At 45.6% G+C, this 24095-nt stretch overlaps 1 protein-coding gene across 1 annotated transcript; it reads left to right on the top strand.

The window, feature by feature from the left end:
• The first annotated feature begins 892 nt into the window (after positions 1–892).
• CDC42EP3 (CDC42 effector protein 3) lies at positions 893–23621 on the top strand. Its single transcript, XM_024753473.1, has 2 exons — positions 893–1181; positions 21621–23621. Exon 2 carries the CDS (start codon positions 21857–21859, stop codon positions 22619–22621), a length of 765 nt encoding a protein of 254 aa, XP_024609241.1. The 5' UTR covers positions 893–1181; positions 21621–21856; the 3' UTR covers positions 22622–23621.
• Positions 23622–24095: the final 474 nt, after the last annotated feature.

Below are 24095 nucleotides of genomic sequence, written 5' to 3'. Positions count from 1 at the left end.
GACGGATTAAGAAAATTAATTAACCGGGTCCACGTTCGGCCTCCGGGCGAAGGGGCTGGGCGCGCAGCGGGCGCAGGTGCCGCCCAGGGCTGAATTTTACGCTCCAGGGCCAGCCACTGCGCCACTTGCGCCCCGTCGCTCGTCCGGGGGCGGCCGCCACCCGCTTGCCCCAGCTTTAGGCAGATCTCTTTTAGGGACCCCGCGGGAGAGGAAACGCCTCCCCCTGGACTGGAAAAACCTGCAGCGTCGGCTGTTCGCTTGCCCCTGCTCAGCCAGCAGCCCCTGGCGTCTCCAGTGCGCCAAGTCCAGTCTCCGGGTTTTGGCGGCAGCTCCAAGGGGATCAAGCTGGAAACTGTCAGAACACGACCCTCCCCCCCAAACCGGGGCTTCGAGTGGCCCGGGGGCCCGAGGCCGGGCCGGGGCGGCGCGGTCAGGTGGCTTCTCTTGCCCGAGGGCCCCCCGGCCGCCGCGCCGGAGCCTTGCCGGGCTAGATCGGATCGTTGGGACGAAGAGAGGTGGGCGCACAAGGTTTTGTACAGGTGTCCGGGGTGCGGGCGGAGTCCCTTTGTCCTCGGGCACCCTGGAGCTAGCACCCCGGGTCCCTCTTCGAACCGAGCATCCCGAGACCTTTCTTTGTGCCGAGGGAGCCGAACGCAGCTTCTCGCAGGGCAGCCGCATCCCTGGGGGTGGCGCTGGGGCGGTAACGATGAAAATCCATTGTCCTTTGGGGGCCCGCAGGCCGGGCCGCGGGTGAACCCGGTCCGCCCGCTCCGGGCCGGGGCTCAGGTACAGCGGCTAGAAGGGTCTGCCTGCGGCCCCCGCCCTCCGCCCCGCCCTGACCCGCCCCGCGCGCCGCCGGCCCCGCCCCGCGCCGCCCCGCCCCGCCCTTCGCAGGTTCGGTACGGGAGTACGGCTGCGGAGTGCTCAGTCTAGCTTGCACCTTCTCTCCCGGCCGCGGTCCGAGAGGGCGGGGAGGGCAGCGGTGGGGCCCGAGCTGGGGGAGAGTTCAGAGACCCCGGCCTTGGGCGCCTTCACGCCGTCTCCGAGCGCATAATGCTGTGAGCAGGCGCCGCTCCGGCCGACCCGGCTGGATCTGCGCGTGGCGGGCAGGGACTGCGTGCGCCTTCGGGAACTGCGGCGCCCGGCCCCGGGGTCAGCGGCTGGGATCCTTGGCGCCGCTGGTGAGTTGCTGCCTGCCCACGGCTCCTTCTCTGCGCGTGTGTATGTCCAAACCGGCGGCCGTGGCCGCTTCCGGCGTGCGCGGGGGGCTAGGCTTGGAAATGCACAGGGAGCAGGGATACCTAGGGCATCCCCTTCCAGCTGGTGTCCAACGGATCAAAGGGGACATAAAGCAAACTGGGAGGGGTGCGAGCGGCACGACCAGATCGCAGAGCTCCACCGTTTGTGCCCACCACTTTTCAGGGTGAGGCTGCGCGGCTACACTGCACCCTCCGAGCTATTGACAGCCATTCTGGGCGCGTACTGCATTTTTCCATCTGAGAACAAGCCGCACATGGCTACCGCTCCCCTCCCACCGAGGATTGGCATCAGGGCTGCACAGGGTGCACGGTGCAGATCTGAGGTGGCAATACCCGCTGGGTGCCCTCTCCTCACTTGACGAGGGGCATTGTGCCTGGGGCTCCAACCTGCAGATCTGGCAGTCGATTTTTTTTTTTTTTGTACGGTGGTTTCTGAACAACTGAAGTGTTTTCAATATTTTTTTCCCCTTTCTCCTTGAAACTAACTGTCTTGACAAGTATCGGACATGTAAGGACGAATGGATCTGGCCATTTTTTCGTTATGGATTATTATACTCCATCCCCCTCTCGACTTCGGGAGGCATGTGTTTCATCTTATAAATAGAAAGTAGCATATTTTTTGGCAGGACCTCCTTTATACTGTACAGTCTGAGAGGTCAGTTTAAAAATAAATATGCACTTGAATGTTACATTACCGAGAGCCAGGCTGTGGCTGGGACAAGCTGCGTGGACAGCAGCATCAAAGCCGGGAGCGCAGCTGTGTTGAAAGGAGTAAAAGCCCCAGAGTGCAGCCCAAGCTGACAGTCAAGTAATTACATTTTGTTTAAAAAAAAAAAAAAGTGAGTGAATTAAAATGAGGGCGGGAATAGGAATGTCAGAAGGGTATTGCAACATGAATCTTTCCAGACCTGGTGTATTTGGGGGAGTCGCCGCTGATGCATGCTAGGTGGTGGGGTGGGAGGTGCTGGGTAAGGGGAGGGAATTTATGAGTGTGTTAGGGAGACAAAGGTTTCCTCCCCACCCCCCAGCTCTTAGGCTTCACAGTAGCATCCTAGAGTTTCTTGGGGGCGCTGCCTTTAAAAAAGAACACAAATCTGGAGAGCAGCAGATTTGAATAGGAAAGCCTTTCTTGGGGACTTCCCAGGGAAGCACGGGGAGACAAAAGGCTCACCTAGAAGCCCTGATGATGCCCCAGGGGTATCCCTAAGGCAATTTAAAAGACTCCTATAACCTTCTAACTTCGAAAAGATCTTTCATCTAACGACCAAGGAAATGCAGCTTCTTTTCTGGACAGTTCCAGAGATTCTCTTTTTGATACCAGCTAAGATCTGTTATGAGCTCTTGTGACAGTTAAGAATAAGCTACACAGGTATGTTTTCAGATTAGGCTGAAACACTCAGAGATAAGTTAGGGCAGTTGTGAAATGTCTGGCATTGTGTCATGTGAAATTAATGATAAAGACTAATAGTCAAAGAACCAAGGAATGGTTGAGAGTTCTTCATTAAGTCTCTTAAAGAATGTAGGTTTCCCAACAGGCATCACTCATTGAATAAAACACTCAGTACCAGCCTCTGGGCTCACAGATAAGAACATTAGAGGAGAAATTTGGAAGCCTTTCTGGATCCATGGCAGTTCCTGTTTTCCAGTGGTTATCATCTGCAAGAGATTTACATTATGAATTCCATGATTGGAACATGGTGCTATGACTGTGGCAGCAGCTACAGACATGAAATAAGATGAGCTCCCCCTTCCCTTAAGATCTGAGCAGTGAAATTCTGTTTTGTATCTCAGTGGAACATGTAAAGACAGCCAGAGTAATAAGTGTTGCACATTTTTTTGCTTTTTATTGTAAATTTAAACGTGGTGCAATATGAATAAATACAATGCCATAAAAATCATTGCAGAACTGTTCACACGAGCTGGTTTGTCCTACCTGCTGTCCAACTTTTCCTTTAAAGTGGTGTTTTATGTCCAACATGTTCACAAAAGCTGCCCTTTTTCCCTTCTAAAATTCGTGGTGTTCAACAGCATTGGGGATAAAGTTGTTTTAACCTACATCACCAACAGACTTTTACCAGGCCATAAATTTTTCACAAGCTCTTTGCCCAGTAGCCATAACATTTATCCAGAGAGTGGACTTCCAATTCATAACCTGAAAAACCTCTAGGAAGACTGCTCTGATTTTTTTTTTAATTATGAAAATTCTTGCTTTCAGTCTGATTTTATTTAAGCTGGGCCTAATTTTCTTTCTAACTAGAATCCTGTGTACCTGTTTATTCACTGATGGAATAAAAACTTAAATCTATTTTTTTTTTTTTTTTTTTGGCGGTACGCGGGCCTCTCACTATTGTGGCCTCTCCCGTTGCGGAGCACAGGTTCCGGACGCGCAGGCTCAGCGGCCATGGCCCACGGGCCCAGCCGCTCCGCGGCATGTGGGATCTTCCAGACCGGGGCACAAACCCGTGTCCCCTGCATTGGCAGGTGGACTCTCAACCACTGCGCCACCAGGGAAGCCCCAAAATCTGTTTTTTAAATGCAGTATGTTTGCCAGAGAGCAAGGACAGTATAGTCATTTGAAACTACTAGATTAAGCCAGCCACAAAATCTTTACCAAGCACGGAAGCCAAAGAATTCTCCTAATATATCCCACTGTTCCATGAATTTGTATGTCAAAGGTACTTCCTACATGGAGCCTGCCCTAAGTGCCAAGCCCTGTTCTTAGCCCTTTACCTTGAGTAACTCATTTATTTCTAATAATCACTCTATGAGGAAGGCACTGTTAATATCCCCATTTTACAGGTGTGGAAAGACCTCTTACATAATTTGCCCCAAATTACACAGTAAGGAACATACCTAAACATGCATATGCAGTTTAGCAACCCAGCATGTGCATGAATGATTGGCTAATTTTCCACAAAGATCAGCATCTTCTGCTTAAGGAGATGGGGAAAAAACCCTGAAGTTAAGAGCCTCTGAGGCAGGCTGTCTGGGTTCATATCTTGGTCCTGGCACTTAATACTTGTGTGACTTGGGGCAAATTACTTAGCCTGTGTACCTCAGTTTATCAGTTACAAAATGAGGATAATATTACTCTGAGGATTAAATGAGTTAAAAAAGAACACACTCAGAACAGGCCAGGTCCAGAGTAGACCCAATAAAAAGTTGATGCTTTCGTTATTGCTTTTGTTGTTTCCCTAGGTGCTTAATACTTGTTGTCTCATTTAATATTCACAACTGCTCTTTGAGGTAGATAGTATTGTTCTTATTTTCCAGATGAGAACACAGGCTCAGAAAGGTTTAGTAACTTGGCCATGGTCACACAGCTAAGTAAGTAGCAGAATCAGGTTTGAACTCAGGTCTGTTTGACCTTATGCTAAATAAATACCCCACCCTCACCAACAGGGAGGAAGGCCAGGGAAGCTATTATATCAGACTCTTAAGGGTTTTTGGCCTCTGACAGAGAACTCGTTTCGCAGTACACTGCATCTCACAGTACCACTGCCCAAAGGAAGATGACAGTAATTGCCAGCCTTTGGGAATACCATGTGAATTATTTTATTTACTGAAGATAGTTCAACTCACAAGTATGGCCAGTGGTCATCTGCGGTGGATCCAGCATCAAACTGCTAGCGGTAACCCGAGCAGTTTAATTTATACCATAAACAAACAGATTTACTAGGAATATCAGGACCCAAACATGAAGTGGAGTTTAGTGTGTGGAACACATCCTTACTTTGAAGTTCTAGAGGTCAGGGGGTTGCATGGTCCAGTAACTGATCTGGATAGTCACCTCCTTGAGACTGGTGACCACATCCATGGTGCCTGGCCCTGCAGTCCCTGGCACTCGTGATGTTGCCCCAAGAGGAGCTAAAGCAAGATGCAGGAACCACGAGCAAGGTGTGCAGGAAGGTTCTGTCCTTGGCAAAACTCGGGCCTCATTACAGTTCTAAGTTCTGTACATGCCCCAGACCCTGCCAGATAACCTTCTGGTGTGAAAGAGCAAGAGGGCCTTTGAAACCTAGAGGGGTGCCCTGGATAACCCAAGGGGCCTGCCTGGCCTCCACTGCTTTTGATACTGTGGGTTTGTGATGAGCTGTGGGAGGCTGCTCAGATTGAAGTAGGGGTTCTGGAAGGGATGTCTTGGCTTGAAATAACCCAAGTTGTCTCAAAACCGAGGGCAACAGCGTTAGGACTGTTCACCTCCATTTGGAATCTCCCCTTTTCCTGCCCCCATCCTTTCAAGGTTACAAACCAAAACAGCATCCCACAAACCAGAATAAATAATATCAGTAGCCAAATAGTTCTACAGCAACAGTCAGGTATGTTCTTTCCTTTAGAAAAAGATGCCTTCCTTGGCCTTATTGTACTTCTTGAGTGCCCGGGTTCACCCAGTCTCATAGTGATGACTGAGTTTGACAGTACCTCTGGTAGAAGAGCAGTTTTTTAAATTAAAGCATACAGTTTTATAATACAAATCATATTGATATTAGAAAGTTTGCTATTTCTGAATAGCCAAGAAAACTGATGAGTTTAAGGGCTGATGAGTTCAAATTAGTATTTTCTTGATCAAGTCATGAATTAATAGTAGAATGCTTGAACCTCAAATTAAAAATTTTTTTAAACCTGGATTTTCAGTGGTTTGGGTTTTATTTGCATATTTGAGAAAGTCATCATTAACCTTCTAGCCTTTGATTCTTTGTTAGAGTGTTACAGAGATCACACACCTGCAGTTAGCTAATACAGCACCACCTCATGTGAACTCTGAGACAGGAATAGCATCAGAAGAGGATTCTTTGGGAAACCAGTCTGATGAAGGTCCCTCCCTGCAGGACTTTTCAGAGCATTGAATGTCGCTGGTACAGTGAATCTCCACACCGAGATAGTGTCTATCAAATCATTTTGCCCACAGAGCAGCTGCCAGGACTAGTCTAGCAAGAAACACTTTGGGAACCATCAAGCCAGAGGCAGACACCACCCGTTGTAGCCTGCCCTACAGAGCTGAAGGAACTCAAGAACCTTTTAGAGAACTGCAGGGTGTACAGGGCCAGAGACACAGGAACGCACTAGAAGATGCTAGCAAACACCCCGCCATTCTATTTGATAAAACTCATGCAGAATTAAGTGGAGACAATCACAGAGGGACTGTAGATCAGAAAACATAGGTTCTGGTCTTAGCTCTGACCCAGGTTGTGGAACTGTGACCTCTCGGGGTCTTATTCTCATCTCTAAGATGAAGGTTTTGGTTCTAGATGATTTCAGATCATCTCTAGCTCTAGAATCCAGTGAGCCAGGATCAGTGACACCTATTAGCATAGCAGTCTTACTACTATACTAATATGTAAAACCCTGCGTTAAAAAACAGACCTAGTGCAAATCTGGGCAGGGCAGCCCAAGCCAACATGGAGGGCAGAGAACTTCAAAGTCAGGCCTCTATTTAGACAGCTTACACATTTGGGAATCCGTCATGTTCTGGTGACAACTTGAAGGTCATATTTGTAGACGCATCATGCCAATGATAGATGACTGTGTGTTTAGTTGAAAAAGACCCGTTCTGTTCAAATCCATTATAATCATTTAGGCTACACACAACTTTTTAAACAAGCAAAGTCATTTTTAAGTAAAATGTGGCTTTGCCATTTCAGAATATATGTGAATTCTTTCCCTTTTTATTTAATTTTTAAACTTTTTTTTTTGGCCAAGGAGCAGTTCAGACACGTAACATTGATTTTTAACACAGCAGGAGACGGGGGTAAGCCCTTGACTGGCCAGCTATGTCACAAGGTGAATCCTTGCCCATCTCTGGGTAAGTTCAGTCTGGGAAGATGTGCAAGGGGAAGGATGGGGGTGCAGAGGAAGCTGGTAGAAGTTCTCCAAGCTCTCTCCTGGCTCTAAACAGCTGTGATTCTGTTTTTTTGTGTTTGGTTTTTCCTTGTATCTGAGGCATTTTCCATAGTGTCTTGTACCTTCTCCTATTTTAACACTGATTGTGTTTAAATGATCATTTGTTGACCCTTGTGGCTGCCTAGACTACTGGCTCTTTTGAGAGTAGGGACTGAACCTAGTTTAGCTTGGCATTCATCTTTTTTACAATAGGACTTAATGAAAAAATGGACAATCTAGTCCTACCTGTGTTATCTTCTCTTAGCATTGTTAAGCCAGAAATCCTTTTCAGTTACCCAAGCTTAAGTCTGACCATAGTAAAATTATTCCTTCCCAGGCTACCAAATGTTCAAATTCAAAAGGAGGTTCCTCCAATCCTTTGGTTTTGGTGATAATGATCATCCAAGGTACTCTGAAAATCAGGCCACCACCAGAACTTCCTCAAAGTCTTCTCGGCCGGGCTGTTCCAACCTCCACTGAAGCTTTCTCCTGCCCAGGTGTGACTGTGGTGGCTCGGTACCATGTGTCCGCTTACAGCACAGACTGGGCAGTCCCGGTGCTGGAAGGATGAGCGTTGTTGTTTCCTAATGTTCACCTAGACCTCTCAGCCATGCCTGCATGAGCCACTCATCATTGGTGTGCTTACTGATCATCTGTCTCCATGCTGGGACGTAGGCTCTGTGAGCACATCATTGCTGTAGCCTCGGTTCCTAGAATAGTGCCTGGCACTCAGTAGGTCCTTATTAGATGTTTGTTGTTGAATGGACATTGTGGAAGGTGAATGACTAGCCAGGGACTGGATGAAGTCATATGGAAGGCTCTCTCCAAAGCCTGCTGCTCGCTGAATGAATCAGCTCAAGCCACATGTCCCACTGTGCACGGCATTGCACCAAACTGGAAACTCTTTTCCTGCTCTCAGATGACTTCAGAGTGAAATGTTTTCCAAACTAATGTTGATTTTTGGCCTTACATAAGTTTTGGTAGAAGTTTACGCTCGTGGGTGGATTTTGTTCTGTATTCCTCTTAAGCCCTTAAGCTGTGGGCTCACCTGACAGGGCAGGTAGTGCCACTGCCGACATATCTCAGGGGCAGTATGGGGAGTAAAACAGTGACTTCTTCCCAATTCCATTTTTTTCGCAGAATGAGGAATTATACAGTTGGCTGTCTGTATCCGTGGGTTCTGCATCTGCAGACGCAGCCAACAGCAGATCAGAAACATTGGGGGGAAATAAAAGTTCCAAAAGCAAACCTGAATTTGCTGTACACTAGCTTTGTATGTGTCGTCTCCTGCTAAGAAGACACCGTTACTATCCCCACTTTACAGATGAGCAAGCTGAGGCTCTCAGAGAAAGTCACTGGCATTGCTTTGTACCCTTAATATCAGGAAAATGAGAAAAGATAATGAAAATTTTATAAACCAGTAAAAAGTCTTTTTATTCTAAGGATAGTCTTAACTTCACTAAAAAGCATTGTTTTTTTCTTAAAATTCCCTAGAAGCTAGAACTCTAACATCCGTTTTCTTTATTAAGTATAAATAAATCTCAAACACAAATCTATGATCCTATTACCTGTCTGTGTGTACATGAAGCTTACATGCACATACCGGGGGCTGCTACTTGAAATGAGGAACACAGACTAGCGGGTATCTCCCCAAACTCCTCTCCCAGTGCAGGAATGCTCTCCCTCCCCTCTGGAATTCCTACCACAGTCTCAGGCTCAGCTGGAAAACTTCCTTTGATGGGCCTTTCCCATTCTTTAAGCTGATTAACTCAAGTTGGTTAGACTTCTTCCCATCCAGCCCCACCTGGCCTCTCCTTGAACCTTAATCACACACCTAATTCTTTTCTTGGAATGGTACTGATTCCCTCTCACCTGACAGCTCACCAAATATTTAAAGAAAATAACTGTATGCCCTTAAATTTTTCTTCATCTGACCAATCATTGGCTGTAATTTTCCTAACTCAAAGGAGTCCCATTTGTTCTCAAGGCTGGAGGAATTGCCCTTGCAGATAAAGGATACATGTACATGTAAAGAAGTTAGCTCCGTGTCCTGTTGACAGAATTATTCTCTAATTAAGCTGGAGGTAAGAATTCCAGTTGTTCACAGGGCAGACACAAATCATTTTAGCCCCATCTGCAATCATATATTGGTGACTGCCAGAGACATTTTAAGGAGAAAATGGATATGGTTATTTTGGCAATTAGAATGGTTCCCCTCCTTAGCACTGTATTTCAGTAGATGTTCTGCTTTTTCATTTGGGATAAAGATGCTTTGTGCTTGCATAGCACTCTATGAAGATTTTCACACTCAGCTCTTATAATCACCTGAGAGATAGACGGGTTTGGGGTGATTATCCCATTTACACAGGAGGTAACTGGCCCCCATATGGTCTGGAGTTGTAAAAGAATCCTATAGGGCTGGCTCAATGTTTCACCCAGTTCTTTCCTCCCCTAAGGCCTAGAATAGCAGTGAGAGCTCTATCTACTGTTTTGCTTGCCCATGTGTTCATTCATTTAATAGGTGGTGTTTTTTTTTTTTTAAGTACTTGATCTGTGCTAGCTATACACTGATATTAAAACAATCTTTTTCTGTAGAATGTTCATTATACAGTTTCTTGCAGGTTCCCTTGTATATCTTGGGCTAAATAATCCAAGTTTCCCCTTAATCCATTTCCTTTTGAAAGGAGAGGTCAGGAGAGCAAGCTCATTGTTTCTCCTGGGCCTCATTCTTTAAGATTGGCTTAAATGTAACTAGTAAGTCTGCATTCCGGGAAATGTATTGTCAGATCTTTCTAGAGTCTTGCCTGTCTCTCTAAGACTCTATTTGCACATGGCAGTCATGGAAGTCTTTTCCCTTTGAAATAGCATGTCAACAAATATTTTTTGCCTTAATCTCAAAAATCTATATGAGTCTGTAGAATTACTGTGGCTCACATTGATAAACTGTTAAATTCTTACCCTGCACGGATAGAGAAAGGAAAAGAAAGAAACCCTTTGCCACAAGAAAATAGATGACAGCTCCTTGCTACATGATTTTTAAAATTTATTTTCCTGTAGGAGTCACAGAAAGACTCAGATTGCATTTTCAGCAGGGCAGGCAGGGTTGAAGAGGAAAGATGTCAAGGCAATCTCAAACTTTCTCATTTGTTCATTTAACAAACATTTGTTCAGTACCAGCCATGAATTAAATATAGTCTGTCCCCAAGAGAAGGCAGCCTAGTGGAGCAGACATTAGTTATTGCAGTATAGTGTGAGAGTTGGTGGGTTTGAGGTATAAAAGGGTAGTATAGGCCTTGAGGACTGGCTGGACATGTAGCTGCAGGGTTGGGCGAGACCCTGATTGCTAAAGTGGGCCTCACAGGCTATCTTATCTCCAGGCTGTAAGGGTGGGCCTGCCACTCAAGGTTAAGGGAGCATTCTAGATGGTGCATTCTGATAGAGACTGAAACATAAAGTGGAAGATGAGGTTGAAGGCAAGGAGACAGGTGGGAAGGCAAATGCCCTTGTGCAAGAGATCGTGAAAGCTACAAGTGAGGCTGAGGCATGAGGCAGTAGGATGGACAAGAGGAGACAAGTAATAGGACTTGATGTGGAGAATGAGGCAGGGCGAGGAGTCGGGGATGACAGCTGGGTTTTGGATTTGGGTGACTTCCTGCCATTTACCGAGAGGGAAAAGTACAGGAGGCCTACGCTGAGGGCTGGCAAGAGGAGGAAAGATGGCAAATTCCATCAGGGGTAAGCTGAACGGGAAGTACCTGAAGGAAGCAACAGAGAAAGGTATGAAAGACTAGGGGAGAAAAGTCCAGTGCTTCTTTCTGTGAAGGACCAGTGTTTTTTAGTGTTTTGTTTCTTTGTTTCAATTTCCAATGGATTGTATAGGATACCCGGCACAATGAGTAGCTGCTTGGACCACACCCAGTTTCCACTCAGACCTGATCATACACAGCTCCCAGACTTGCCAAGAGTCTGACCAATAAGAAAAATCCACAGATCCGCATGCTTTATTATGTCATAAAGTTTCTAGAAGCTTACTTTCAATTTCTTTCCTTATCTCATCGTGGACTGACCTAGTCCATAGATCCACTTTGAGTAGCACTGGTCTAGACTAAGGTATGTATGGGCTGAAGACACAGATTTGGAAGTTAGCATTAGAGGTAGTTGAGGCCAAGGACAGGGGTGTGATTGCTGGAAGACTGTTGAGGGCTGGGCCATGGACAACTACCATCCAACCCCGTGAAAATGCCAACGTCTAAGGCAGAGGTTCAAACTTTTCCCATAAAGCGTCAGTTTAGTGTTTTAGGTTTCGATGGCCACATACAGCCTATCACAGCGACTCAACTCTGACCTTGTCATTTGAAAGCAGCTCTACCAGTTTCCAGCCCTCAGCACTACAGGGAACGGGGGCCGGAAAATTCTTTGTTGTGGGGGCAGTGTCCTGTGCGTCATAGAACGTTCATTTAGCCGTGCCTCTGACCTCTGTCTACTAGATGCCAGTAGATGCCACCACCCCCAGTCATGAGAATCAAAAATATGTCTAGACATTGCCAAATGTCACCTGCGGGGGTGGGGGTGGGGGGAATGGGACAGAATCACCCTCAGTTGAGAACTACTGAGCTGAAGGTAGTACATTAAAAAATGAGCACTGGTGTGTTCCAATAAAACTTTATTTACAAAAACAGACAACAGGGTTGGATTTGACCCACCTACCATAATTTGCAGACCCTTGATCTAAGGGATGGGCATAGGGAAAACTAAAAGGGCTTATTCAATAAAATTTAAGGGCCTCTTGTGTTTGCAGCCTAAGAGGAGGCTCTGTAAGTGATCCAGCATAAAGAAGAGACTGTTAACAACAGCGGCTCCTTTTTTATAGCACCTTTGCCTACCTTATTCTTATTGAGCTTACTACCTACCAGAAGATATCAGACCCAAAATCACAAGAGAACAGGAAAGAAAACAAATATAAGCTCTTTAGGAGCCCTAAGAAAACCTCCAAGCAAGGCAGTAATGAGCCTGGATTGCGTGAGGTGAGTTTGAGAATTTCTCCAGGAAGGAAGTGACTGAAGCAGGTCTTGGAGGATGTTATGAATAATGGTTGATGGTAAAGAGGTGGGAGAACAATTCACGTAAGGAACACAGGTTTCTTAGTTTCAGAAAGTCAGGAGGGAAGTCACGTGTCAATAGCAAGGGAATGGAGCCATTGTCCCGGCGAAAGCCTTGTGGGTGTACAAGGCGCCCCGATGCATGGCCACGATGCACGTGTTTCCTCTGGGAAAATAATTACCAGCACTTAACGCTTTTTTCTAAGAACAGGATATTTTTTTTTCTCCTTGAGACTCAGGGGCTTTTATTACCTCAGAATTTTAATCTCATGGCTTTTATTTCACATGAAGTCAAATCCCTTTTGAGATTCTTTGACAAGGGCAAAAATACTGAAAATTTCTAGTGAGTTGGAGAGGCTGGTATCTGGGACCATTTTATTCATTCTTAGTTAATGACAAGGTCAGGTTATCATCTCTGCCTCTCACTGATGTTGAGATCATAGTGTATCATTTCCTCTTGGTGCTGTCAGACTTCAGGACAGATAGCCTGGAATAGACACTCCCATTCTCAACCCACTTCCACAGCAGTCGTCACGTTAGTTATCAAATCAGCAGTGGTTAAAAGCACAGACTGTGGAGTCCAGCCATAGCTGAAATCCTGGCTCCTCCATGTTTATAACACAGTGGGGTTTGCCGTGGAAGTAGGTAGAGAATGCACTGGCCACTGCCAGGTTCCAAACATACCCAGTGTTGGTGTGATGCAGAGGAGCCCCTGCAATGAGTGTGGACGATTGTCAAGGGCCCTAGCAGGATGGGAGGATGGCATGGAAATCCCTATCTGTCCCTTCATCCTGTTAGGGAAGGAAGAGTAGTCAAGAGACCTAAATTAGATGTGCTCTGAAGACAAAGGACGAAGAACACTATACCATATGTAGTATGAGTCAAGTGACCATAGTCTGAATTTCTGGACACCTGTCAAACCTGTTTGGATCACTTGATATTCCTATTGCCATAGTTGGAGTTTTCATAGAATAGTTACTGACTTAAATATTAGGGGTTTTTTTCTTTTTATTTTTTTGGTGAGCAGCTAAGCAACTTTACAAGTTATCTGATTTGAGCTGAGTTTTCAGATTTGAGCCAATTCCCAGCTGAATGTTGCTGACAACTTCAGGGTGAGATTCTCATCCTGTATTGATATTGTCCTTGCAGCTTCACAAACCAGGTCAGATCCATTAGTTCTAGAAGCATGGGAGCAGTTCACAGGAATGGTCTTATTTGATTCATATCCACCAGCTAGCACCTCTGCCTTGGTCCTTCTGCCCAGCCCTGAGGCTGAATCCCTTGTAAAACTTGTCATGGTAAATGAGCCAGGCCCTTCTCCTGCCTCGTTATAACTGCCAGGGCTCCACATCCGTCTTGAGTCCTCCTCAATAACTCATTTTAATAGGGAGAAAGGTTGAAATGGCCTCTCTTCAAAAGTGCAGGGTTGGTACTTTGAGGTGGATGCTCTGTCTTCCAATTTTGCTTCTAAAAACCCTTTCAAACAGTACAATTAGATCCTATAAATGTGAGAAGTGTATGCACATTAGCAGTGAGTCTCCCATATGGTATTTGTGGGTCTCTATATAATCAGGGTTGTAAAAGAAAAATAAATACAAGCTGTAGCTGAATCATAAACGAGAAGTCCCTTTATAAATAATTGCGGGTTGAGATGTAGCATAGACTTTGAGTGGGTCTATAAAATAGTCCGCTCAGTCTGGCTATAAGTTCATTTGCATGACAGCCAGGCGGCTGGGAACTAAGCTAATGGCGTTTTATAGGCTTGCAGCATATAGCTATGTCCTCAGTTCAGATAATATGGGGAGAGGATAAGAATCTAAAAATAGAAAAGGCATCTTTTTATCTTCTCATGGGTGGAGTAAAACAGACTAAAAATATGAAAAGCATCCCTTCAGGATGCCATTTACCAGGGTATTCTCTGGTTACATTTATTTCTGTCTTAGATTTTCATGTAAGTTCAATGTTGAATCTCTAGTAGTATGATTTTTTTTTTCTCCTTGAATTTTAAAATACTTTGATCCAGAGACACACTCCTACAGAGGTTTGCAAAAGGACTGACATGAGTGCCCTCATCATCATAATATTTTAGTATTTCTGATACAGAAGGTTGTCTGGTCATCCCTATATTAGTAATAACTGCTGTCTTAAAATGGAAAGTCTTCTAGGAAAAGTCTGAGTGTTTTTTATGGGTGAGTGTGATGTGGAGCCATAAGGAAATGAGCAGTGATAGTTTTCTCCTGTGGGAGACTCAAAATGAATAGGGACGAGACCCCACCCACTGTGCACATCTCAGATGCTCAGGGGCAAGGCCGCTGCCCGGTGACATCCTCCGTGCATGCCCGGTACACTTCCCCGTTCCCACAGCAACCCATTCCATCTTGCCAGAACCCTGGGTTCTCCCTTAGAGGATCCAAAAGCTGTTTCCCTGTAGCTTCTGCTTTTGTAGCCCTAGGGCCTCTCATACTGAACAAGTTAAACCCTTTTCCACTGCAGTTCAATGAATCCTTCAGATCCCTGAAGATTCATTTTCCCTCAGTATTTGAGTTTTCTTTAAGCTGCTCCGCCTCACCTTCTCACGTGTCCTGACGGAGTCCCTTTGTCTCCCTGTTGGACTCCTGGGAACCTGTAGGAACATGTTCCAGGTCACCTTTATCCCTTTAAAGTGTGAAGCCCAGGGTGAAATACACTTTTCCAGGGCTCATCGCAGTGGAATTGTCTCCCCTATGTTGGCAACAGAGAGCAATACCCCAGAGATGGTTGTGGGTGTAAGGGGTGGCGGGTTCTTGGCCATGCCACCATCCTTCCCTGGGACTGTTGCCTCAGGCACAAAGGAGGAATAACCAAGTAATTTTGCTTGGGGCCCAGATGGTGCAGCGGTGCTGCATCTGGGTGCTAGGAAGAAGGGCATGCTGATTCAACACTGAGACAAAGCGAAAAGTGATACGAAGTTAGGGGGTCTTGGAAGGATGTGACAACTAAGCAAGAAAGGGGAAGTCCAGTGCAGACTCACTTCCTGCAAGCTGAAGAAAGGAAAAGGCCCACAGGTCCCCCAGGACAGCCACACGCACACATGCCTCCCCCCCACCTGCCCTGTTTTTATGCATGCGTGTTTTAGATTAACATTGCAACCTATTGTACAGGATGCAAGAACTTTTTTATCCTCTCTGTCCCCTAAGAATTAATCTAAAAACAATTAGTAGACAAACCAAACATTCCTTTCTTAAAATAAATGGAATTTTTAAAAATCTCAACCCCTTTGTTCTTTTCAGAGCCCTGTGAGTTGCCAGTACTGTCAACTCTGGTCATCCAGGGACTGATTTTTGAGTGTGTGACTTTTTCATAACCCTTTGCTTTTCTCCCCCACCTCCTGGCTGCTGCCCTGTTTTGGTCTTTTCAGCATCATTCTCTTTACCAAAAGGATGATAAGGAAATGAAGGGAAGGGTGGCCACTTCAGTTGTTTTCTTCATTGAATTATTATTTCTGTGTTGATTTCTCTTGTTAACACTGTCACTTATGCTTAAATCAGTCACATGTAAGAAACTGGAATTGTCTGGCCTGGTACAGGAATGACCACCTGACACTGACTTTCTTATCAAAACCATGCCTTCAACTTCCTCCTGAGTCCTTTTGTGTCTTGGAACCCTTGAGCTTCTCACAAGTTCCTGTGAGTGAGGGTCTGTGCCTTTGCAGCTGGACTTCTCGCCCACACATCTGCCGGACATCCTCTCTAACCTTGATAGACGGTGACAGGCGACTGACTGGGGAGTTGAACCCTTTTGTTGGTCAATCTCTCCTCTCCAGTGCCCAGGAGCTAGAACCTTTGTTTTCAGAGGAATCTATAATTTCCAAGATGAATATTACCTCAAATGTCATCTAAGCCGGGGAAGAGGAGCAAACAGTGATCTAAGAACTTCTGGAGAACGGGATCAGCAATCTTGGAGAGTTCAGATTTCAGGGTCAAGGGCAGGGTTTTGAGAAAGGTCTACACATAGGATGGTTTCTTTTTCTCTTTTTCTTTCTTTCCTTTCTCCCTCCAGTCCTTCATCCCTTCCTCCCTTTCTTCCTTCCTCTCTTTCCAAGACAGTGGGAGTGGAGGAATGATTGCAATGTAGGAAAGCTGGAGAGCAGGACAGTCCCAAGTGTGGAGAGCCGTTGATGGTGGTAGAGTCCTGACCGATACGCAAAGGCTGGAAATGCTCTTCATTTGGATCATGGAACACCCAGGAGGGCTGGCTCTCCAGTTCTAGTCAGGCCTGTAAGCCCTTTTGGTTGGCTCACCTCCTCCTGGGTGTCCACCTGACTCAGGCTCTCCCTGATTCATCCCTTGCTCTGTCTGCTACCACGTGGGTCAGCCACCAGCAGCCTCCAGGAGCCCAAGTCTCCTTTTCAGAAAATGGTGAGGAGGGACGGGATTTCGTGTTGTGGCCTTTAGGACCATTCCATCATAAAATGCTGCTCATCTGCAGCACCACCATCTCTCAGAGAAGGAGCTATACCCCTGAGCCCCAGTACCTCCACCTGCCTGTGCTTCCCTCCACATGGGTACCCTGCCACCCACACTTTCCCCAGCATCCTGGGTCTCTTCCCTCTTCTCATTTCCTTCTGACGAAAAACCTCTTCTGAGACCTTTTCCATCCTACAATTACAGGCTAGTGGAGCCTCTGGTGAAGGCCTGATCACCACAGAAAGGAATGACCTGTCCCTTTGACAAGCTCAGGTGAGATGAGGCTCAGAGGCCTTCTGCCTTAAGATTTTGGCTTTTGAACCCACTTTCCCATAATATTTTTTGCATTATGATCAGTGACTCATGGGTTTGGTAGACTTTTTAGGACCTACGTATAAAATTGTCTCTGCAGGAAAGTGCAATCTGAGCCTGAAACAACCCTCGTACTTATTTTTTTTAAATAGCTAATTCATGCACGTAGTTCAGAAATCCAAAATCATGAAAGGATGTACAGTGAAAAGTTTCTCTTCCACCCTTAGCCCCTTCCATCTACTTCCTCTCCCCGTGGGCACCTCACCATTATTTCCTGTGTATGCTTCCAGAGAAAGCTTATCTACATACAAGCCAGTATAGATGTTATCTACACACTTTTGCACTTCTCTTTTTTTTCCTTTGAAGATATATGTCTTTGAAGTTCTTTCTATATCAGCATATAAAGAGCTGCTTCATCCTTTTCTAGGCCTGTGTAATATTCATTTGTACAGATGCACCTTAATTTGTATAAACAGTCCTCTAAAGGTGGACAGTTAGGTTGTTTCCTTTTTTTTTTTGGCTGCACCACGTAGCTTGTGGGATCTTAGTTCCCTGACGAGGGATTGAACCCGGGCCCCCAGCAGTGAAAGCTCCACGTCCTAACCACTGGACTACCAGGGAATTCTCAGTTGTTTCCAACTCTTGGCTGTTATAAACTATGCTGGACTGACAACACTGTATATATATTATTTCCTTATTTCCCATATACGTAAATTGGATAAATCTCTGTTAAGTGGAATTCTGGGGCCTAAGGAATGTGATTTGTAGTTTTCATAGATACTGCATTCCACTGAGGTTAGACCTGTGCATGCTTCCCCACCCTTATCAGCCCATCGTGTTATCACATATTTGTATCTTAAAGAGGCTTTGGAAAGAACCCCCTTCATCATTTGGGAGCTGACTGACTTCCCAGGGAGTGTGCTCCTTAAATGGCAAGACCCCAATGTCTGGAGTCCATGCCCAGCCACTTGGCTTAGTGCCTAGTAGCCGTGCGGCCTTGGCAAAGCCTGTGCCTCGATGCTTCGTCAGTAAAATGGGGGTGTTAACATGGGTTCTTGTGAGTGAGCTAGAACACACCGAAGGTTGGAACAGTGCCTAGCACATAGAGGCGTTCTCAATAAACATTTCTTGTCATATGACACGTTGGTGGTTCCCAGGAGATGCACACATACCCTCTCCAGGACCAGGCACTTTGTTCCCAGTGAAGAAACCACCCTGCAGTTTCCTGCTTTAGCAACAGCATAGAAGTTGTTGAGCAGTCAGCCTGGGGCATGGCTGTCCACTGACTGATAAGCCAAGGAGCCCAGAACATTCAGAAAGCAGAAAGGAGGGGAGGAAGCAGTCAGGGTATTGGATTGTCTCTCCCAGGATCAAGCATGGTTGCCCCTGAGCTGGAGGAGGAAAGATAACAGATAAGATGGATGGGTCAGAGCTCTCAGATATTTCCCCAGCACCATATCACAAACATCAACTTGTCTAAAGTTGTAAAACTGACATTTTTGCACCAAATTCCCATTTTTTTTTTTTTTTTCCTTAAACTTCCAATGAATTGGAGGGCTCTTAGCCCTGGCACACAATAGAAATTCAATACAAATTACTGCTTCCAAAGTCCTAGAAGCCTCCATCCCTGTCATGCAGTAAATACTATGTAAATATTTGTAGAAAGAAAGAAAAATGCCTTTTAAGGTTTCTCCTTTCTTTTCCCACTCCTGAGAATCTACTGCCTGCAGCTTATCTAGCCTCTGCTCACCAACCCTTTTCTTACTTTTTTCTTTGTTTTTTTGTTGCTTGTCTCCCACCTTTGCATCCACTCCACTGACATAAAACCCAGCTTCTACCAGGTTGAGCAAGCCTCTGCCGAGGGGCCTGCAGGGCCCATGGCCATGGCTGTGGCCAGGCAGGGACTGAGGACTGGGCCTTCCAAGTGTAGCAGGCATACCCTCTACCTTTTCTCCTCGCTTTTGCTCCCCAATATCCCCAGTTGCTGTACAGGTAAAGGGTGAATGTGAGTGATCCAGTCAGAGGAGCAGAGAAGCACTCTAGCTGCATCTTCGTGCTATTTTTGTTTTTCTAAAGAATCTGAAATGAATGCCATGCCTTGGTTCTGGCCTTGCATAACCCTGGCTCCACCAGCTGACCACATGCAGCCCTCACATGCCTTGGAGTTGCAGTGGACACACTGTATCTTTCCATGGCAGCTGCCCTCCTGGCCTTGTGCACTGAGGACACAGCTCCAGTGGGCAGCTGTTCTTCGGGGCTGCCCCCCACCTTCTGCAGGCCCAGCGCCCTAGCTGCTTCTGCAGGTGGTCATCATACTGTGCCTAGAGGGGCAGGGAGGCAACACCAGGCACCCTGGGTGGCAGGGGCCCTGGGCTGTTGTGCACTTAGAGGGGAAGGACATTGATGTTTTAGCACGAAGACCCAGGGCTTCCACTTCTGTTACTATTACAAGACCCAAATTAGAGTTAAAACTATGAGAATGTCAGACTCACAAGCATGTCTTCCCATGCTAGGGTTCCCCATCTACTCACTTGGTATCAAGCGTCTCTTTTAGTAACATGGTATCTCTGGGCCTTCCTAATCTGAAGTGGGAAGGCCGACCCACCAGGCACCTCCGGGGAGTGTGTGGTCTTATCTGACAACTTCCAGGGTAGCCTGCACTGGGTGCAAACCCTCATGCCACCTTGGCCTCCTCCCCGTTCCCAGAGCCAGGATAGGGGTGGTCTCTCCAGCTCATCCTTCTCTGCCTCCTCAGGCCTGGGTGCCTGCCACTTCCCAAACAGAGCTACTTGTTACCTGGCTGGAGCAGAGTCCTCACCATCTGCCACAGGCAAATGAATTTAAAACTGTTGCTGAAAGGAAAGAAATATGGGGCAGATGTAGACGGCCTCCAGCTGCTACAAAGCAAATGTGGCTCTCAAGCCACCATCTAACCCAGCCCTCGGAGTATTTACTTATTTATTTGCTCTGCAGCCAGGGGGAGGAGAGCCCAATGCGAGAGGTCACAGCAGAGCCATTTTAGGAATTCCCACAGTGGCGAAGGGTTTAGCTTCTCCATGTCAGCTGATGTGACTGAAGAGTTGGAGGATTATTTTCAAGAGATGAAGAGGTTCTCATCTGTAAAACGAGAGCCCCAAACCTTCTTGTAGCCCATCACTTCTAATTGTGTCATATAGCATGTGCAGGGAGAGTGTGTTAGCTTTCTACGTGGGTAACAAATTACAAACATAGTGGCTTACAGCCCTACCTGTGTTCTGTCTCACAGTGTCTGCAGGTCAGAGGTCCAGGCAGGGCTTAGATGCATAGTCTCATCAGGCTGTAAACTAGGGGTCGGAGTTATGGTCTCATTGGAGGCTCAACTGGGAAAAGATCCACTTCCAGGTTCCCCCAGGTTGCTGGCAGAATTCATTTCCATATGCCCTCTCTCAGTGGCTTACTTTTTCAAAACCAGTAAAGGGAGCCTCCCTCCAGTCCACTAAGACGGAATCTTTTATAATGTAACCTAATCAGGGCTGTGACATCTCATCACCTTGTTTAGAAGCAACTCGCAGGTTCTACCCACAAAGGCATTAACACCAGGCGGCCACTTACTTGGAACCCTGCCTACCACAGGGAAAGGATACAAACTTATCAGCAAATGTTTCTAAAGTATTCTCAAGTGAAGACCCAACCTATTATGTATGATCACACTTTTCTCTTTGAAAAAGAAGCAGTTTTGTTCTTTTCCTTCCATTTCAGCATGTCGCCAAATCGTGAATTTTGTTTTTTGCTTTTCACAATCTTATTTTATTTTTATTTTATATTGGAGTATAGTTGATAAACAATGTTGTGTTAGTTTCAGGTGTACAGCAAAGTGATTCAGTTATACATATATATGTATCTATTCTTTTTCAAATTCTTTTCCCATTTAGGTTAAAATCCTGAAATTTCTGACAGCCCCGTTCTCTCTGCCACAACTTGATTCCAGCTCCAACTTCCATAATGGCTTTATGTTACTGAGAAAGGGTGTTCCTTTTTTTTGACTTCCGAATCTCAGTTTTCTCAACTGTAAGAATGCATTCTCACTGAGATTTTGTTGGATACTAGCTTCACTGTCACTTAGTAAATGATATTTCCAGTTCCTTTCCTTATAGGACTTCATTGTATTGCATTTTTATTTATATAAAGAAGTCAATCAAGAACAAAATATTCTTCGTCTTGCTAGTGTGAACGCCAATGCAAGAGAGAAAATATATTTTAAAACAAATTCAGTTGTGTCTAAGGAGCTGAAGTCACTCTGCTCATGTGCTGAGAGCGGTTCTTATAACAGAGGAAAAGGACTAAAATCTCAGACGTATCCAGAAAATTGTGTCCATGACCATGTTTAAAAAGTGCTGATGTCATATGTTTGGGTTTTTTAATCTCTCTTTCTCTCCTTTTCTTTTTTCCCCTGAAGTAAGACTAAGATTAGTGGACCCTTGTTAAGATCAAAGTTTTTATCCTGCTTAATGGAGAGAAACAAAGTTTGGCTTCAGACGGGAACTGGTCCTGCCATTATTTATAGGCTCTTGAAAAAGTGAAAAAGTCAAGCCCAAGTGATCCCTGAAGGGTCAGCTAATTATAACCTGCTTTGGTTTCTCTTCCAGGTTTCTCCATGCTGTGGAAGGGACTGGCGGATGTAACCGGCTCTCCAGAAAGCCCTGCTTGGCTGTAAGTCCAGGAAGGCCTCTTAGACCTCCATCTCGTTTCAGAGCCACTTCTGAGCTACTTGAGAAAAATGATGTGACAGTTCCTATCAAAAAGGATATTGGGAAACATATAACATCTGTGAAGAAAGTCACCCTTTTCCCCTTTTGCAAAATCGACATCCTCAAACTCCAAAATGCCAGCCAAGACCCCAATTTACCTGAAAGCTGCCAATAACAAGAAAGGAAAGAAATTTAAACTGAGGGACATCTTGTCTCCAGATATGATCAGCCCTCCCCTTGGAGACTTCCGCCACACCATTCACATTGGCAAAGAGGGCCAGCACGATGTCTTTGGAGACATTTCCTTTCTTCAAGGCAACTATGAGCTTCTACCTGGAAACCAGGAGAAAGCGCGCATGGGCCAGTTCCCCGGGCATAACGAGTTCTTACGGGCCAACAGCACCTCCGACTCCATGTTCACAGAAACGCCCTCTCCGGTGCTCAAAAACGCCATCTCCCTCCCAACCATTGGAGGGTCCCAGGCACTCATGTTGCCCTTGTTGTCACCGGTGACATTCAGTTCCAAACAGGAGTCCTTAGGGCCGGGAAAGCTGCCCCGGCTTAGCTGTGAGCCGGTCATGGAGGAGAAGGCTCCGGAGGAAAGCAGCCTGTTGGAGAACGGGACGGTCCACCAGGGGGACGTCTCGTGGGGGTCCAGCGGGTCCGCATCCCAGTCCAGCCAGGGCAGGGGCAGCCACTCCTCCAGCCTCTCCGAACAGTATCCCGACTGGGCGGCCGAGGACATGTTTGACCATTCCGCCCCGTGCGAGCTCGTCAAGGAAAAGACTAAATCAGAGGAGTCCCTCTCTGATCTCACGGGTTCCCTCCTCTCCCTGCAGCTCGATCTTGGGCCCTCATTTCTAGATGAGGTGCTGAATGTCATGGATAAAAATAAGTAACAGGGCACCGCTGGCTCTTTTCATTTGGGGTAAAAGGTATCAAAAAACAGAACAAAACAAAACTAACCACAAAGAGAAGAGCTTCGCCGGCTATACTTGCTGTCATGTGATGGGTTTTCTAAAATAACTTTCCTACAAAATATTTTTTTACCTGGTATGCCCTGTTTGCAAAAACAGTGAAAAAAAACAAACCTGTCCTGGCAAAGAGAGGAAGTGAGTCAGAACCCATTTTCGGCGGGCATTGCTGATGTACAGCTCACATTTTTTGTTTTCAGACACATAAGAAATCTGGCTTGGCCAGGACTGGCACTACTTATGAAGGGCCGTGCCAGTCACATTAAGGACCTTTACAGTACTCTGGCATTTTCTGAGCAAGAGGAAGTCAAAATTTATTTAACACCCACGCCTTTTTTCTAGACTCTTTTCTATATTATATCGTTTGGGCTCACCATAGCAAATTCTTCAGTGTTAAAACTTTTCTCTGTTTTCACATTTGAACAACTTTATGGGTTTCGGGGATTTGCTTGTAGCTCTTATATATCTCTATATATTATATCTATATTGCGAAATTTTGACTGTCAGCTACATGTTGGTAAGACACAAGCAAAGTATTACTGTAACTAAGTTATTTTTAAAGTTAAAATATATTTTTATGTGCCTTTGGCTCTTTATTGCAGAGTCTACATTTTATAGGTACTACATCAAGTATGGTCATTTGACTTTCCATTGGGATTCCATTCTAAGCTGTGTATGTGTATGTTTGGAAAAATGTATTCATACTTAGCTTTTTTATTTTTTTTCTTCATCTGTTATCATACTTTTCACATCAGCCAACAATGGATTGTAAAGTATAAAGGCACAGGTTACTCACAATGCTTCTGCAGAGACTGTGGGCTACACCACATAATGTTATTTGGAAATATGGGTATTTTAGTACAGTACATACTTGCATTACATAGGTACTTCATACAACACAATAAAGAGTAAATGTTAAAATCAACTTGCTTGGTTATAGTAATAAACAAAAACATAAGACAGTAATTATATTTTCTTCAAGTCCAGGGCTAGAAAAATTGCTTCTGTAAAGTGTACATGAGCCTTTAAAATAAGGTTAAGAGGTGATTTCCACCCACTCAGTAATTCTGATTATTGCCCAAAGGTTTGAGATTCTAAAAATAAGGCCCCTCAATTTTAGGAAAAATGAACATGTGAGATGAGAATTTTTTTTTTTAAGTCAGCACTGATGCCAACTTCTCAAAAACTCATTTCTGTGAATCTCCTCCCATACTTTAACACGGCAAACTCGTGCAACCCCAGCCCCGTCCCTACAGGACAGATGCTTCCATGCAGCAGGTGCCATATAGACAAGATTAAGGAGGCCAAAAAAGAGGGCAGCAGAGCACCTTGCCCCCAAGAAGACAGAGATGCCCTGAGGATGTTGGTTAAGGAAACAGGAACAGGAAATGTACACACC

The sequence above is a fragment of the Neophocaena asiaeorientalis genome, unplaced genomic scaffold (assembly GCF_003031525.2).
Source record: "Neophocaena asiaeorientalis asiaeorientalis breed wild unplaced genomic scaffold, Neophocaena_asiaeorientalis_V1.1 scaffold171, whole genome shotgun sequence".
NCBI lineage: Eukaryota > Metazoa > Chordata > Mammalia > Artiodactyla > Phocoenidae > Neophocaena > Neophocaena asiaeorientalis.
The sequence above is the reverse complement of the archived record's forward strand: the minus strand, read 5'-3'. Positions and strand labels throughout refer to the sequence as shown.